The 12202-nt window shown below is 44.1% G+C and overlaps 1 protein-coding gene across 1 annotated transcript; it reads right to left on the bottom strand.

Moving 5' to 3' along the window:
* Positions 1-1730: 1730 nt before the first annotated feature.
* On the bottom strand, positions 1731-9668 carry Idi2 (isopentenyl-diphosphate delta isomerase 2). The gene is made up of 4 exons (XM_051150903.1): positions 9510-9668; positions 8490-8582; positions 5615-5745; positions 1731-2000 (listed from the first exon to the last, which is right to left on the bottom strand). The coding sequence occupies exons 1-4, from the start codon at positions 9649-9651 to the stop codon at positions 1731-1733; spliced, it is 636 nt and encodes a 211-aa protein (XP_051006860.1). The 5' UTR covers positions 9652-9668.
* Positions 9669-12202: the final 2534 nt, after the last annotated feature.

The following is a 12202-nucleotide window of genomic DNA, read 5'->3' as shown; positions in this document are numbered from 1 at the left end:
GACAGCCAGAGCTGTTACACAGAGAAACCCTGTCTCAAAAAAAAAAAAAAAAAAAAAAAAAAAAAAAAAAAAGACACTTGCTCTTGAGCCTAACAACCAGAACTGTATCCCAGGACTCAAGGCTGAAGCGGAGAACTAACTCTCACAGATCATCCTGTCTCTCTCCGTCTCCCTGTCCCTCCTCCCTTCGTTGCAGTTAATTTACCAGTGTGACCTAATAATGTTTATTATTAGGCCTATAGTTATTATTAGAGTAGTATTTTCTAACCCACTAGGAATCAATCAAGACACAGACACCTGTTATATTTTAAAACAGCCTCAGTTAACCTGGGGCAGGGCAGATATCAATCCGCTAAACTACTTCCCATAGTGGGGCAGGTATGGAATCCCATGCCATCTGCTTCTAATAACTTCTATCAAGCTACCTCCCATCCATAATCCCAAATACTTGCTAATGTTCTTCATCCGGGCCAAATCTCCATCCAGGCCGGCCATGTGCTTCTCTTCCATCTCACCCGTGGTGGCGAGACCGTCTTCTCCTCTCCCTTCTTCTGGTCTCCCTTCTTCAAGATTCTCCCTGTCTCCCCCTGCGCTGGAACCTTGGCCACATCTATCCCATTTACCTTGCCCAGGTGTGATGGCCTTTTATTGGTCAAACAGGTTAAGCTCTTAGGCAAAGTGGGTCACAGAGACAGCAAGTAGTAATTAGCATCAAAATACATCAGACCAACGTCCAATAACTAGATAGCCACAGTGTTACTATAAGTTTTAGTTTAAGAATTAAAAACGTGTTTATAGGCTGATAAATTTAATTTCTAATAAAGAGGTTTTAGAAAACTTTGGACACTAGGAAAGGACTCACTATGAGAGGATAGTGGAATACTTTCTCCAAGATTGTCAAACACCAAAGGACTGGGTTATGTACACATAACTTGTACCTGATGATTCTGTATATATGTATATTTATGTATATAGTTCTTGGTTTTTGCCTATTTTTAATTTTAATTTTTTTTTAATAGAAAAGGGGAATGTGTGAAGAGAATATAACTTTCCCTTAGTCTGGGCCCAAGGTGAAAAGCATCTTGGGATGCTTGACCCCACTGAGACTTTGTCTCTACAAACTGATAAAGATGTTAGACTCAGAGAGAGAGGAAGAATCGGCCCAAGACAAAGGGCAGGGGCTGGTGATGTGTGTGTGTGTGTGTGTGTGTATTTCTGTATGTATTATGTATGTATGCATGCATGCATGTGCACCACCTGAGTGCATGGTGCCTTCAGAGGTCAGAAGAAGGCATCAGATCCCCACGGACTAGAGTGGCTATAAGCCACCATGTGGGTGCCAGGGATCGGACTTGAACCAACTCTCCAGCCTCACTCTAAACTTTAAAAGGTTAATAAAATGGTGTCTAAAGACATGGTTCAGCAATAACAGTTGCTTGGCTACACTGTAAGTTAAGTTTGAAGCTTATTGTATACCTACATGGGCCTGGGATACATGCCCTGTGTCAAAAAGAAAAGAAAAGAAAAGAAAAGAAAAGAAAAGAAAAAAAGATTGAGTGTTAAAGATAATGATTTACGGATTTCTGGGAATCAAGAGCCCTCCACCCGCTGTGGTCCCAGTGCACAGTGGCATCTGAGCGCAGTGCTGGGCCGGGGCATCCTCACAGCCTGAATCCCTGCTTCTCACACTCTGTGTATCTTATCAAGGTCTACAAACTGGGTCACTTCATCTAAGTAAGGCCACCAGGCATACAAGAACTCTCCACAGTGGTCCTCAGCCAGGGGGTGACGTCCACTTCGCCCCGGGCCCCCCTTTCCAGGAGCGCTTGCAGCTCCTCCCGGGTCAGGTAGCTGATGCTACGGATTTCGCTGGGATCTGCAGTGATGGTGACGTCCTTCCTGATAAGCAGAAGGTAACAAACTTTGTGCTCTCCCCAGATCGCGTCTGATTTTGCCTTATAATGATATCTTGTCATAAATACGATGTCCTCTAGAGAAACCTGTGACGGAAATTGATGTGATGTTAACAAAATTCTGTAAAATGCAGAATACGTAGAGAAATAAAGCAAATATATGTATCTCTCAAAAGAGAATAATAACTTTGTTTAACAATTGTAATTGCTCAAAGCTTAAGTTGATTGATTGATTTACTTGTTTTATTGTTAATGTTGATTTGCTGTATAAAATGGTGGATTTTATTATGCTGTTTTTACATATGTACATAATGTACTTTACTCATACACACCCTTTAGCCTCTCTAGTCTCTCTTTACACTTCCTGTTGTCACTCTTCCTCTTTATAATTGCTATCCTGTTTTCATCATAAACACACACACATACACACACACACACACACACACACATATATATACACATACAGACACACACATATATACATACACACATGAGAAAAAAATGTGATAAGGGCCTTTCTTAGTCTTGCTTTTGTTTAGTATGATGATCTACCCATTCTCCTACAAATGACACAATTTCATTCTTCCATATGGCTGAGTAAAAGTCCAATATGAGAGCTGGATAGATAACTCAGCAGTTAAGAGTGCTTGTAAGCTCAGTTTCCGGCACCTATGTCATGTGACTCACACCACCTGTAACTACAGCTCCAGAGGAGACAATGCCTCCTTCTGGCTTCTACAGGCACCTAAACACATGGAGAGAAACACACACATACACATAAATAAGTAAAATAAATTCTAAAAAGAATCACATATATATACATATATATATATATCACATACTTTTTATACAATCAGCTTTTTATGAATTCAATCCAGATGACTTTTCCAATGTGGCTACGGTGCCTACTGTCACTATAAACACACCCGGGTGTCGGTGCCTACTGTCACTATAGACACACCCGGGTGTCGGTGCCTACTGTCACTATAGACACACCCGGGTGTCGGTGCCTACTGTCACTATAGACACACCCGGGTGTCGGTGCCTACTGTCACTATAGACACACCCGGGTGTCGGTGCCTACTGTCACTATAGACACACCCGGGTGTCGGTGCCCACTGTCACTATAGACACACCCGGGTGCCCCTGATGTATGCTTACAAAGACTCCTATTGGCCTCTGTACAAGAGTTGTATAAATAGATCATATGGAAGGAAGTCTTTTTTCTTTAACAAGCAGCAACATCATGTTTGGCATAAATGTAGATTTTTTTAATGGCCACATTATAATATTTAAGTTTATTTTATGCTCTTTAATATACATTAAAGACAAAAAGACCTGTAGAAATTCCAAACATGAAGAGGAAAGAACGTATTTCAATAACACTTTGCTCATCCTCTTTAAGAAGTTTTCAGAAGTTCTATGGTGAGTGACGTGAGCTTGAAATATCTAAGCATTTTTTTTGGCACTCACAATGCAGCGCTGGTGTAAAAAGAAGTAAAACAGGGTGGGCAGCTGAGGCTCAAGCTTGCTTTCTTTCCCACATGAGCACACGAAGTGGTGACAGCAGGGACCTCACGCTGGCCCTGGAGGAGAGGGCGCTATGCCACTGCTTGGCTGTGCTCAATACACTGTTTGTCTATTAGGACTTCTATACACTTCTTTGTTTTTGGTTTTGTTTTTTGAGACAGGGTTTCTCTGTGTAGCCTTGACTGTCCTGGACTCACTTAGTAGACCAGGGTGGCCTCGAAGTCACAGTGATCTGCCTGCCTCTGCCTCCCGGGTGCTGGGATTGAAGGCGTGCGCCACCACGCCCGGCTTCTATACATTTCTTATCCGTGCTGATACTGGCCCTGAACGAGGCCTTGACAGGCTAATCACCTCACAAATGAGGACATTGTGCTGAAGCACTCTCCGTCCATCCGTGCTTCTGACTACAGCATCCTGGAGACGCGTTTCCAGTCCTCACCTATGAAGATCTAATGGAGATTCTGCATTGACATCTTCCTTTTCCAAATCATGGTCGGTTATTCTCACATCAAGTAATTACCTGATAGTCTCACCCGGCTCTTTTCCACTCTTCTGAGTGCTGTCTCGAGAGTCTTTATAGCTGACTGTTTCATTGTCAAAGGCAGGAAGAACTGCCGTTTGGTAGGCCGTAACTGTGGCCACTTAAAGCTTTTCTAGGTATTTTAACTTCACCCATTGAGAGGTAATGCAACAGGCGCGTTTCTCTGCACTGACAATGATGGAACAATGCAAACAGCGGTGCCTCTTTCTTCCAGCTCTTGGGGAGCTGCAGGTGTGAACGAAGCACTATGAGAGGCGGCAGCCTGAAGGGCTGATGCTTAGCAGTCAGTTCTTAAATCTATTTTAGTCTTCGTCCTGGCTTCGCCCATAATTCTTGGAAACCTACTCCCCCTCCTATATCAGAGAACCTCAATGGCGCATGGACCAAACTAGTGCCACGTTTGTCTGCATGTTCTGTAACTAATGCCATCGTCTGTGTGTTCTGTGAGAACTTTCCCTCTAAGTGACCCTTCCTTCTTCCTGCTTTCCGGGAATGACCTCATACTGCTGTAATCTGCACGTGCCAGCAGTCTCCAGAAACTCTACCTGGGAGATTAAACATAATCAGCACCCAATGTTCCTCTGAGATAAAAAACTTCCCCCTCGTGATTTAGCCTCCACTCATCCCTCCTAAAGGTCAACCTTCCTGTGACACACAATCCCCTCACTCCCCCGCCCCACCCTCCCCTCCACCCTCCCCACTTGCCAGTTTTCCCTTTATAAACCCATTACCCTTGAATCTTGGCACCACTCTCCTATCCTGCTGCCTCAGGAAGGATTGTGGGCCGAGCTTGAGCCTGTAATAAAGGACCCTGTGTGTATTGCATCAGTATTGAGTCCTGGTGGTCTTTTTTGGGGGGAGGGGTCTTGAGATCTGGGCACAGCAATGGAAGCTCAGCAGCTTTCTGTGGAAAACGCCTGTTACTGGCTGGTTTGGTGTGTCAACTTGACACAAACTGGAGTCATCCCAGAGAAAGGAGCCTCAGTTGAGGCAGCGCCTCCATGCGATCCAGCTGTAAGGCATTTTCTCAAGTAGTGATCAATGGGGGAGGGTCCAGCTCATTGTGGGTGGTGCCATCCTAGGTTGGTGCCCCTGAGCTCTATAAGAAAGAAGGCTGAGCAAGCCATGGGAAGCCAGCCAGTAAGCAGCACCTCTCCACGACCTCTGCATCAGCTCCTGCCTCTAGGTTCCAGCCCTGCTTGAGTTCCTGTCCTGACTCCCTACAATGATGGATTGTGATCTGGAAGTACAAGCCAAATAAACCTACTCATCCCCAACTTGCTTTTTGGTCATGGTCTTTCATAACAGTAATAGAAGCCCTGACTAAAGCAATATCCATCCTCTCTCAAGCCCCTGCTCCAGTGGATAAACAAAATAGTATGCACAACCCACCTTAGACATTATTTTCTGTGCATATTTGCAATTTCCTCCTCAGAGCTTTCTCTAAATCTGGATTCCTCAATAGACTTGACCTTGCCCAGATCGGAAGAATTCACTAGTACCCCATCCTCTCTTTGTCACAGCACCTGGGTGAGGCCAGGGCCATAGATTCATACCGTACAAGTAGTGTCCATCCTTTGCCCCTTGCTTTCTTGGATTTCTGCTGTTATGGAGCCAGACATTTTGGTACCTGGTCCTGGGGGATGCCCAGCTCAGCCTGCAGACGTCTCAGTGCTGCCCGCTTTACTCCCAAGGTATCTTTTTCTTCCAATTCTTCAGGATTACTTAGTGGATGTCTGGAACAGGAGTCGGTAAAGTGTCCTGGAGAGAGCCCACATGAGAAACAAGCCTCTTATTTATTCCTGGAGACAGAATAGATGAAACGGGACTGCAGCCCTCACAGCGAGGATCATCAAGGCACGGCAGATGAGAAACGTGGACAGGGCCAGCGTCCCTGCTCCCAGGGCTGTTAGGGGAAGGGTGAGGTTCACTCCTAAGAACCAGCAGCTCCGGCTGCCCACCTGCCCTTCTGCAAAAGCTTGCCCACACACTTGTTGCACTTCCTCAGTGAGTCTCAGGACAGGGAGCAGTTCTCAGCAGGAACAGCTAAGTGATGTGTTCAGCCTGAGTTAGCTTAGAGGTTGTGCTGAGGAAGCAGAGGGCCAAAAATCACACAGCAGGAAATCCCATACTGCTGCTAGATTTATACTCAAAACTGAAAGGAACAGTGTGAGACGGGCTTCTCAGAACTACAGACTATAAGCGGATTGTCCAAAATGAAAGCAATGGACCCCAATCCTCTCCTCTATAAGTTTTCTGGAAAGATCTGCCAGGTGTGATAACATCTCAGGAGAGGCTGGAGGGACTGTCACATGCGGAGAGGCTTTGTCACCTGAACTTTTGATAGCTCCTCCTTGGGACTTTGGATGGCCTGAGAAGCTTCTTATCTGCCTAACAGACAATCTTTGTTCACGACCACAGTTTCTTCCCTTGTGTTCTTACAGCTATGCACCCCAGAAGGCCTAGACCCCATTCCTTTCTGCAACACAAGATGCTCTGCGGGCACCAATCACCTGGCTCTCTTCCAAACTTATATTTTGTGGGATACCTGTGTGTCTGCATGCAATGAAATAAAAAAATTTCCCACCCCCCCTTCCACTGTCAGTTTATTTCATCAATGCAAATCACCAGAGGGTAGAGAGAAAGTCTTTTGGTATTTTTGAGTCAGGGTCCCATGAAACCCAGCCTGGCCTTGAACTTGCCATGTAGCTGAAAATGGCAACAAGCCCCTGATCTTTTTCTTCTGTATTGGGAGTACAGGTATTACCACCACCCCTGGCTTTTGCTATAGTATAGATCAAATTTGTGTGTGTGTGTGTGCGCGCGCGCGTGTGTGTGTGTGTGCGTGTGCGTGTGTGCGTGCGTGCGTGCGTGTGTGTATATAAGCATGCATATTTATTTGCATATGCGGGTGCCAGATTATAACTCAGGTATCAACTTGAGGAAGGCCAAACGCCATCCACTTCCAGGCTTCTTTCCTTGGCCTGGGGCTCACCAAGTAGGCTGGATTGGCCAGCTAATGAGCTTCAGGGAGTCTCCTGTCTCTGTTTCTGCAGTGCTTGAGTTACAATCACACGCCACCGTGCCCAGCATTTTTGCATGGGAAGTCTTCATGCTTGGCAGACAAGTGTCTTATCAACTGAGCTGTCTCTCCTGCTGCCCCACCACTAAGGTTTTAGCATGAGAGTGCTGGTTCCTTTACCCACGTAATGGTGACTACTAAACCTCTTCTGTTCCTTCCTCACTTTTCAGATACTGAATACTTATTTGGGTCACTCTGCAGAAAACTTACTAAAGTAGAAAATGCCCCTGCAAATACAGAAACAAGAACGCTGAGGTGACCCTTCGAAACTGAAGGCTCATGCTGCTCCGTATGAAATCTGCTCTGTTTACACACTGTGGACATCAGTGCCAAGGTTACACTTTGAACCTAGAAGCCTCTGGGGTCTTCTGAAGGTTAGTTCAGCATCATAAAGGAGCCGAGGAGTCCAAGTTACCAAGAAAAGGCAGAGATGGTTTGGAAAGTGACCAGAATATAGTCCCTGAAAGAGGGGCTAAGGAAGAAAGAGACCTGGCATGGCCACTGTACTCTACACTCAGGCTTTTTATCAGTAGCACAAGGTATAGTGTCTAAAATCTGAGGACAATTCGCACTAAAACTTATTAAATGGCCACATTATTGTGAAAGCTATTTTCTCTCTAAAAGGAGTAGCTCTAACCTTCATCATTTCTAAGAAGTAGGGGGGGAAAGGTCAATGTTAAGATTTTGGTTTCCAGGCATTGAGTTTTATCTTCATCTCCTACTCTGTAGGCTGAACACTGTCTGTTGTGGTCCTCCAGGTTCTTAGATGCTGGGCCTGGGGGAGGGAGGGAGCGCTCAGCTATTCAAGAAGCTGAGAGGGGAAAGCTGTAGGGCAAACTGGGGAAGTTAGTAAGAATCTGACCCCAAATAAAAGTAAAAACATCCGGATAGCCTCCTAGTGGGATGAGACCTGATAGGCTGTGGTCATATGGTGGGGGAGGAGGTCCCCTTCTGTCACAGGCCTAGGGGAGGGGACTAGGGGGGGGAGAGGGAGGGAGGGGGCAATGGGAAGATACAAGTGAGGGGATAACAATTGAGCTGAATAAATTATTTTAAAAATAAAAATGAAAAAAAAATCACATACTTAGTAGAGATAAAAAAAAAAAGTAAAATCAAAGGGCCGAATGGTAGAACGCTTGTCCCAGGTTTAACCCCTAGCACTAAATAAATAAGTAAATAGCTTTTCATCTCACATAAAACAACAGATAAATGGGGGAGGGGGGCAGTGGGGGGAACGACAAACTAGAAATTATTTGGATCCCTTACTAAATAAGCTGAACAAAGAAAACGCTCTAAGGCAGCCACACATCTGACTATTTCCTCCGCAAAGAGCTGCCATCTACAGCAGCTAGATAATCTGTGTTGCAGATTTCTCCAGGTCAAACCACACAGACCTGCTCTCCTTAAGGCGTGGGGCGCTTACCAGGGAAAGTAAGCTTCGTGTCCGCTCGGCGCTGAACCAGCATTTTCTTCTCCGAGTTGAACAAAACAACACTGAAGGCTCGGTGCAGCAGCCCTGAGAAGGCAAAAGTCCCAGTGTGAGCACATGTGACGTCCACACGATGGCTGCCTGCACTCTGTCTTCAATCTCTGTGTCTCAGGAGAGCAATAGATGCTTATAGCAGTTGTATGCTTCGTAGGAACGCAGAGACCCAAACCGATATTTCATAGCTTCTAACTAATTAAAATTTACTTGACAAACTTGAGAGGGTACACCAGATTTAGATGGCAGCGAGGCAAAATCAGGACAAAGAGATTTTGTTCAGGGTTATTCTAATAAGGAGAAAAGATACCTCAGTGTAGATTTGGGATCAAGTCTGAGTATACAGTGGATATGTGGGCACTTAGAGGCAAACGGCAGAGTAGGCGTAGGTGGGTAGAAATGTCTAAGTGAAAGACAGAAGAGAAACGGGGAAAGACGGACGGAGTTGGCAGGTTGAGCTGGACTTGGAGGTGCATGTCTTTGCTCCCAGCACTCTTGAGGCAGAGGTAGGCAGATCTCTAAGTTTGAGGTCAGCCTGGGTTTCCTAGCAATTTACCCACACGTGCGCGCGCGCGCGCGCACACACACACACACACACACACACACACACACACACACACACGGGATGATACAGTTTCAGAAATGTGATTAGATGTCAGAATGAGGAATTCTTTTTGAACCTAGCAGGATTCTTGCCCCTGGTATTTTAGAGGGAAGCAGACACAGCTGCCTACAAGGTTCAGAATTCTGACGGTGGTTGGTTAGACAGATTGTCCTCGGTCCAGGTGAGTTCCTCAGAACTGCTCCTAACGAGGACCACCAGTGAGGACTGTATAGTCTTCCCATGGGAAAAGCCCACAGTTTCTTCTTCTGCCTCCATGGAACAAGGAGGAGGGAGAGGAGGAGGGCGAGCGTGAGAGCAGGTACGGAACAGCTGACGAAGCAAAACTACGACGCTACCGTTCTCAATGTTTTCATTCCGATGACAATTCCTCTTGATGTCCGCACCAATGACCTTGTCATTTTCATCAACAACAATCAGCATTTGGTCTAAAGACTGTAGCTGGCGTTCATCCATCCAGTTAACAGCGACATCAGACATGTCTGCTGGCTGTGATCTGACCTAAATGGATACATATAACCATCTTTGTGTGAAGAATATTATCACCTAATTTTTTTTTGCTAGTGTTATCAAATACCTCAAAGGTCATCACATGCCTTCATTTATCAGTGACAACAATTATATACACGGATGTAGTTCCTTTGTTATGTACAGAGGGGCACAATGTTTCCAACTGTGTCTTTTTGTACAGAAGATCCTATTGACTTTCTGAGTGAATATATTGCCCTCATGCTCCCTAGAATCTTTTCAAAGAAGACCCAAAAGTAAATCCCCACAAAGTCACAAATACTGAGGAAAACTACAGGTAATGCTGGTTGTGGCTTATTTTTAAACCAAGGTCTGGAGACTGGAACAGACACGGAGAGGTTCTACAGCTTGTACTGTCGATACCACCTGTTTTCACCAAATCTTTGTCTGCGAAAGCATCCTAAGTGCTGGTCTGAGCGGTGTGGGTCCCTGTGCCTGGCCTTTGTCCTTTGTAAAGAAACGTAGAGAAGGAGATTAAATCCAGTCAGTTCCTTATTTAGGTAGGTGAAAATGCCATAAAGAGACCCATTAGCGCATACAGCCAATATGTGCTAGTAAAAAAAAAGAAAAAAAAGCAAGCAATCAAATTAAAGACATTTTAATTCACTTCTGCCACTCGTCATCATTATCTTATTATTTCAGTACAATGCTCATCGTCTTGGTGAAGAGGGACAGGGCAAAACTCCAGGGCAACATTTTAACAAATGTCTACGTGACTTGTTCAGCGAGAAAGTTCCTGCAGAGGAAGGACATACGCCAATCACTCCCAGTGCCATGGGATGTAACAAAACATTTTCTATTCCCAGATGACTTGCTTTGTGGGTTAGATGATCATAGAAATTTATTTTAACACAAATGCACCCTTTTAAGGTATAAATTCTGTTCTAGAGCATAAAATATTTAGTGTAGAATTAAGCAGCATCTCAGATAGGAAAAGACTAATTATTTGAGATTTTATGAGATAACTGATCCACTTTTTTGAAAACAATAGTTATATCCTTTTCTCCAATTAGATATATACTTATGAACTTAACATTGAGTTATAAAATATAAAAGCATAAAAGAATTAGAAAAATACATGCATGAACAGGGTAGACAAATATTCTGTCAGGAAAATCCTTTCTAGATGCAACAATAATAGAAGTTTTAAGACACAGCTAAATGGTTAATAAGGATGTGTGCTGGGAAAGCCATGAACAACGAAAAGGAGAAAACCAAAATACATTTCATCTTCTTAGCATATGACAGACCTAAAACCATCAGTTATCAACATTTCTTATTTTACAATAAAAACGTATAGATGCAGTACAAAATCACAGACGAGCATAAATCTCTGATTTAAATATAAAGGAACCTGCTGAGTGAAGATCTCTGAGGTTGGAGGGCAGGAGAGCAAAGTCTCAGTGCGCCGGTGGCTCAGTTCCCTCCTCTGCCCTTTTATTCTATTCCAGGCATCTGAGGAACAAATGATGCCCAGCCCACTGGCAGGCAATCTCTCCTACTTAATCTATAAATCCAGTGCTAATATCTTGCAGAAACTCCTCACAAACTGTAGTAGTTACTTCTTCGGTTTCTTTGAGAAAAATACCTGACAAAAGCAAATTAAGAAAAGAATGTTTATTTTAGCTGACAGTTTGAGGAGGCAGGCTATGGAGGCCAGGAAGATGGGGAGGCCAGGAAGGCTTCAGCTGTGTGGGTAAACAAACGAAGCAACCGGTCCCATCACAGCCAGAGAACAGAAAGACAAAGGTGGATGCTAGTATTTAGCTCTTTCTCCCCCCACCCCTTAATTCAGTCTGGAAATCCAGCCCATGAGCTGCCCAGAGATGTGTCTCATGGGTGATTTTGAGTTCTTTTTAAGTTGACAGATTAACCACTAAATAGACACGTGAAGAAACATTTGATCCATATCTGAACATAGTGCTATAAGCTCCCTCATAAAGTCAACCCTCACTGTAAAAGCAACATGCTTACAATTCCTCTGGCTCATGAATGGTCTTTGTCACTCATTTTATAAAAGACTGCCCAGCATAAAATAAAAAACATAAAACAAAACAATGAGAGCAGACCAGAAACTAGAAATGTTTGTATATAAAACTCAATATCGCCGGGCGTGGTGGTGCACATTTTTAATCCCAGAACTCGGGAGGCAGAGGCAGGCAGATCGCTGTGAGTTCGAGGCCAGCCTGGTCTACAAAGTGACTCCAGGATGGCCAAGGCTACACAGAGAAACCCTGTCTCAAAAATAAATAAATAAATAAAACTCAATATCCAACAAAGAGACATATTTTCAAGAGTTCTGTGTTTGGGGGCCATGTATTAGATTCAGATAGTGACAAAAATTGAAATTATAGATAATATTTTCATAGGTGCTATAAACAGCATTAAACATATGTCTATACTTCAAAACAGTAAGAAAACCACACCATGAGATAATTTAGTAAGTAATGATGGAAAGATTAAAAGTATAGCATGGATAATTGATTCAGCATTCTTTCTTTTT

The sequence above is a fragment of the Acomys russatus genome, chromosome 9 (assembly GCF_903995435.1).
Source record: "Acomys russatus chromosome 9, mAcoRus1.1, whole genome shotgun sequence".
Lineage (NCBI taxonomy): Eukaryota > Metazoa > Chordata > Mammalia > Rodentia > Muridae > Acomys > Acomys russatus.
The sequence above is the reverse complement of the archived record's forward strand: the minus strand, read 5'-3'. Positions and strand labels throughout refer to the sequence as shown.

Excerpts from the sequence above, each read along its gene's own strand:
- Idi2 (XM_051150903.1), bottom strand. The coding sequence starts at position 9,651 with ATGTCTGATGTCGCTGTTAACTGGATGGATGAACGCCAGCTACAGTCT. Across the intron at positions 5,746-8,489 it reads CACGAAGCTTACTTTCCCTG|GACACTTTACCGACTCCTGT; the intron begins GTAAGCGCCCCA and ends GGCTCTCTCCAG. Across the intron at positions 2,001-5,614 it reads TGGGCATCCCCCAGGACCAG|GTTTCTCTAGAGGACATCGT; the intron begins GTACCAAAATGT and ends TTTCCGTCACAG.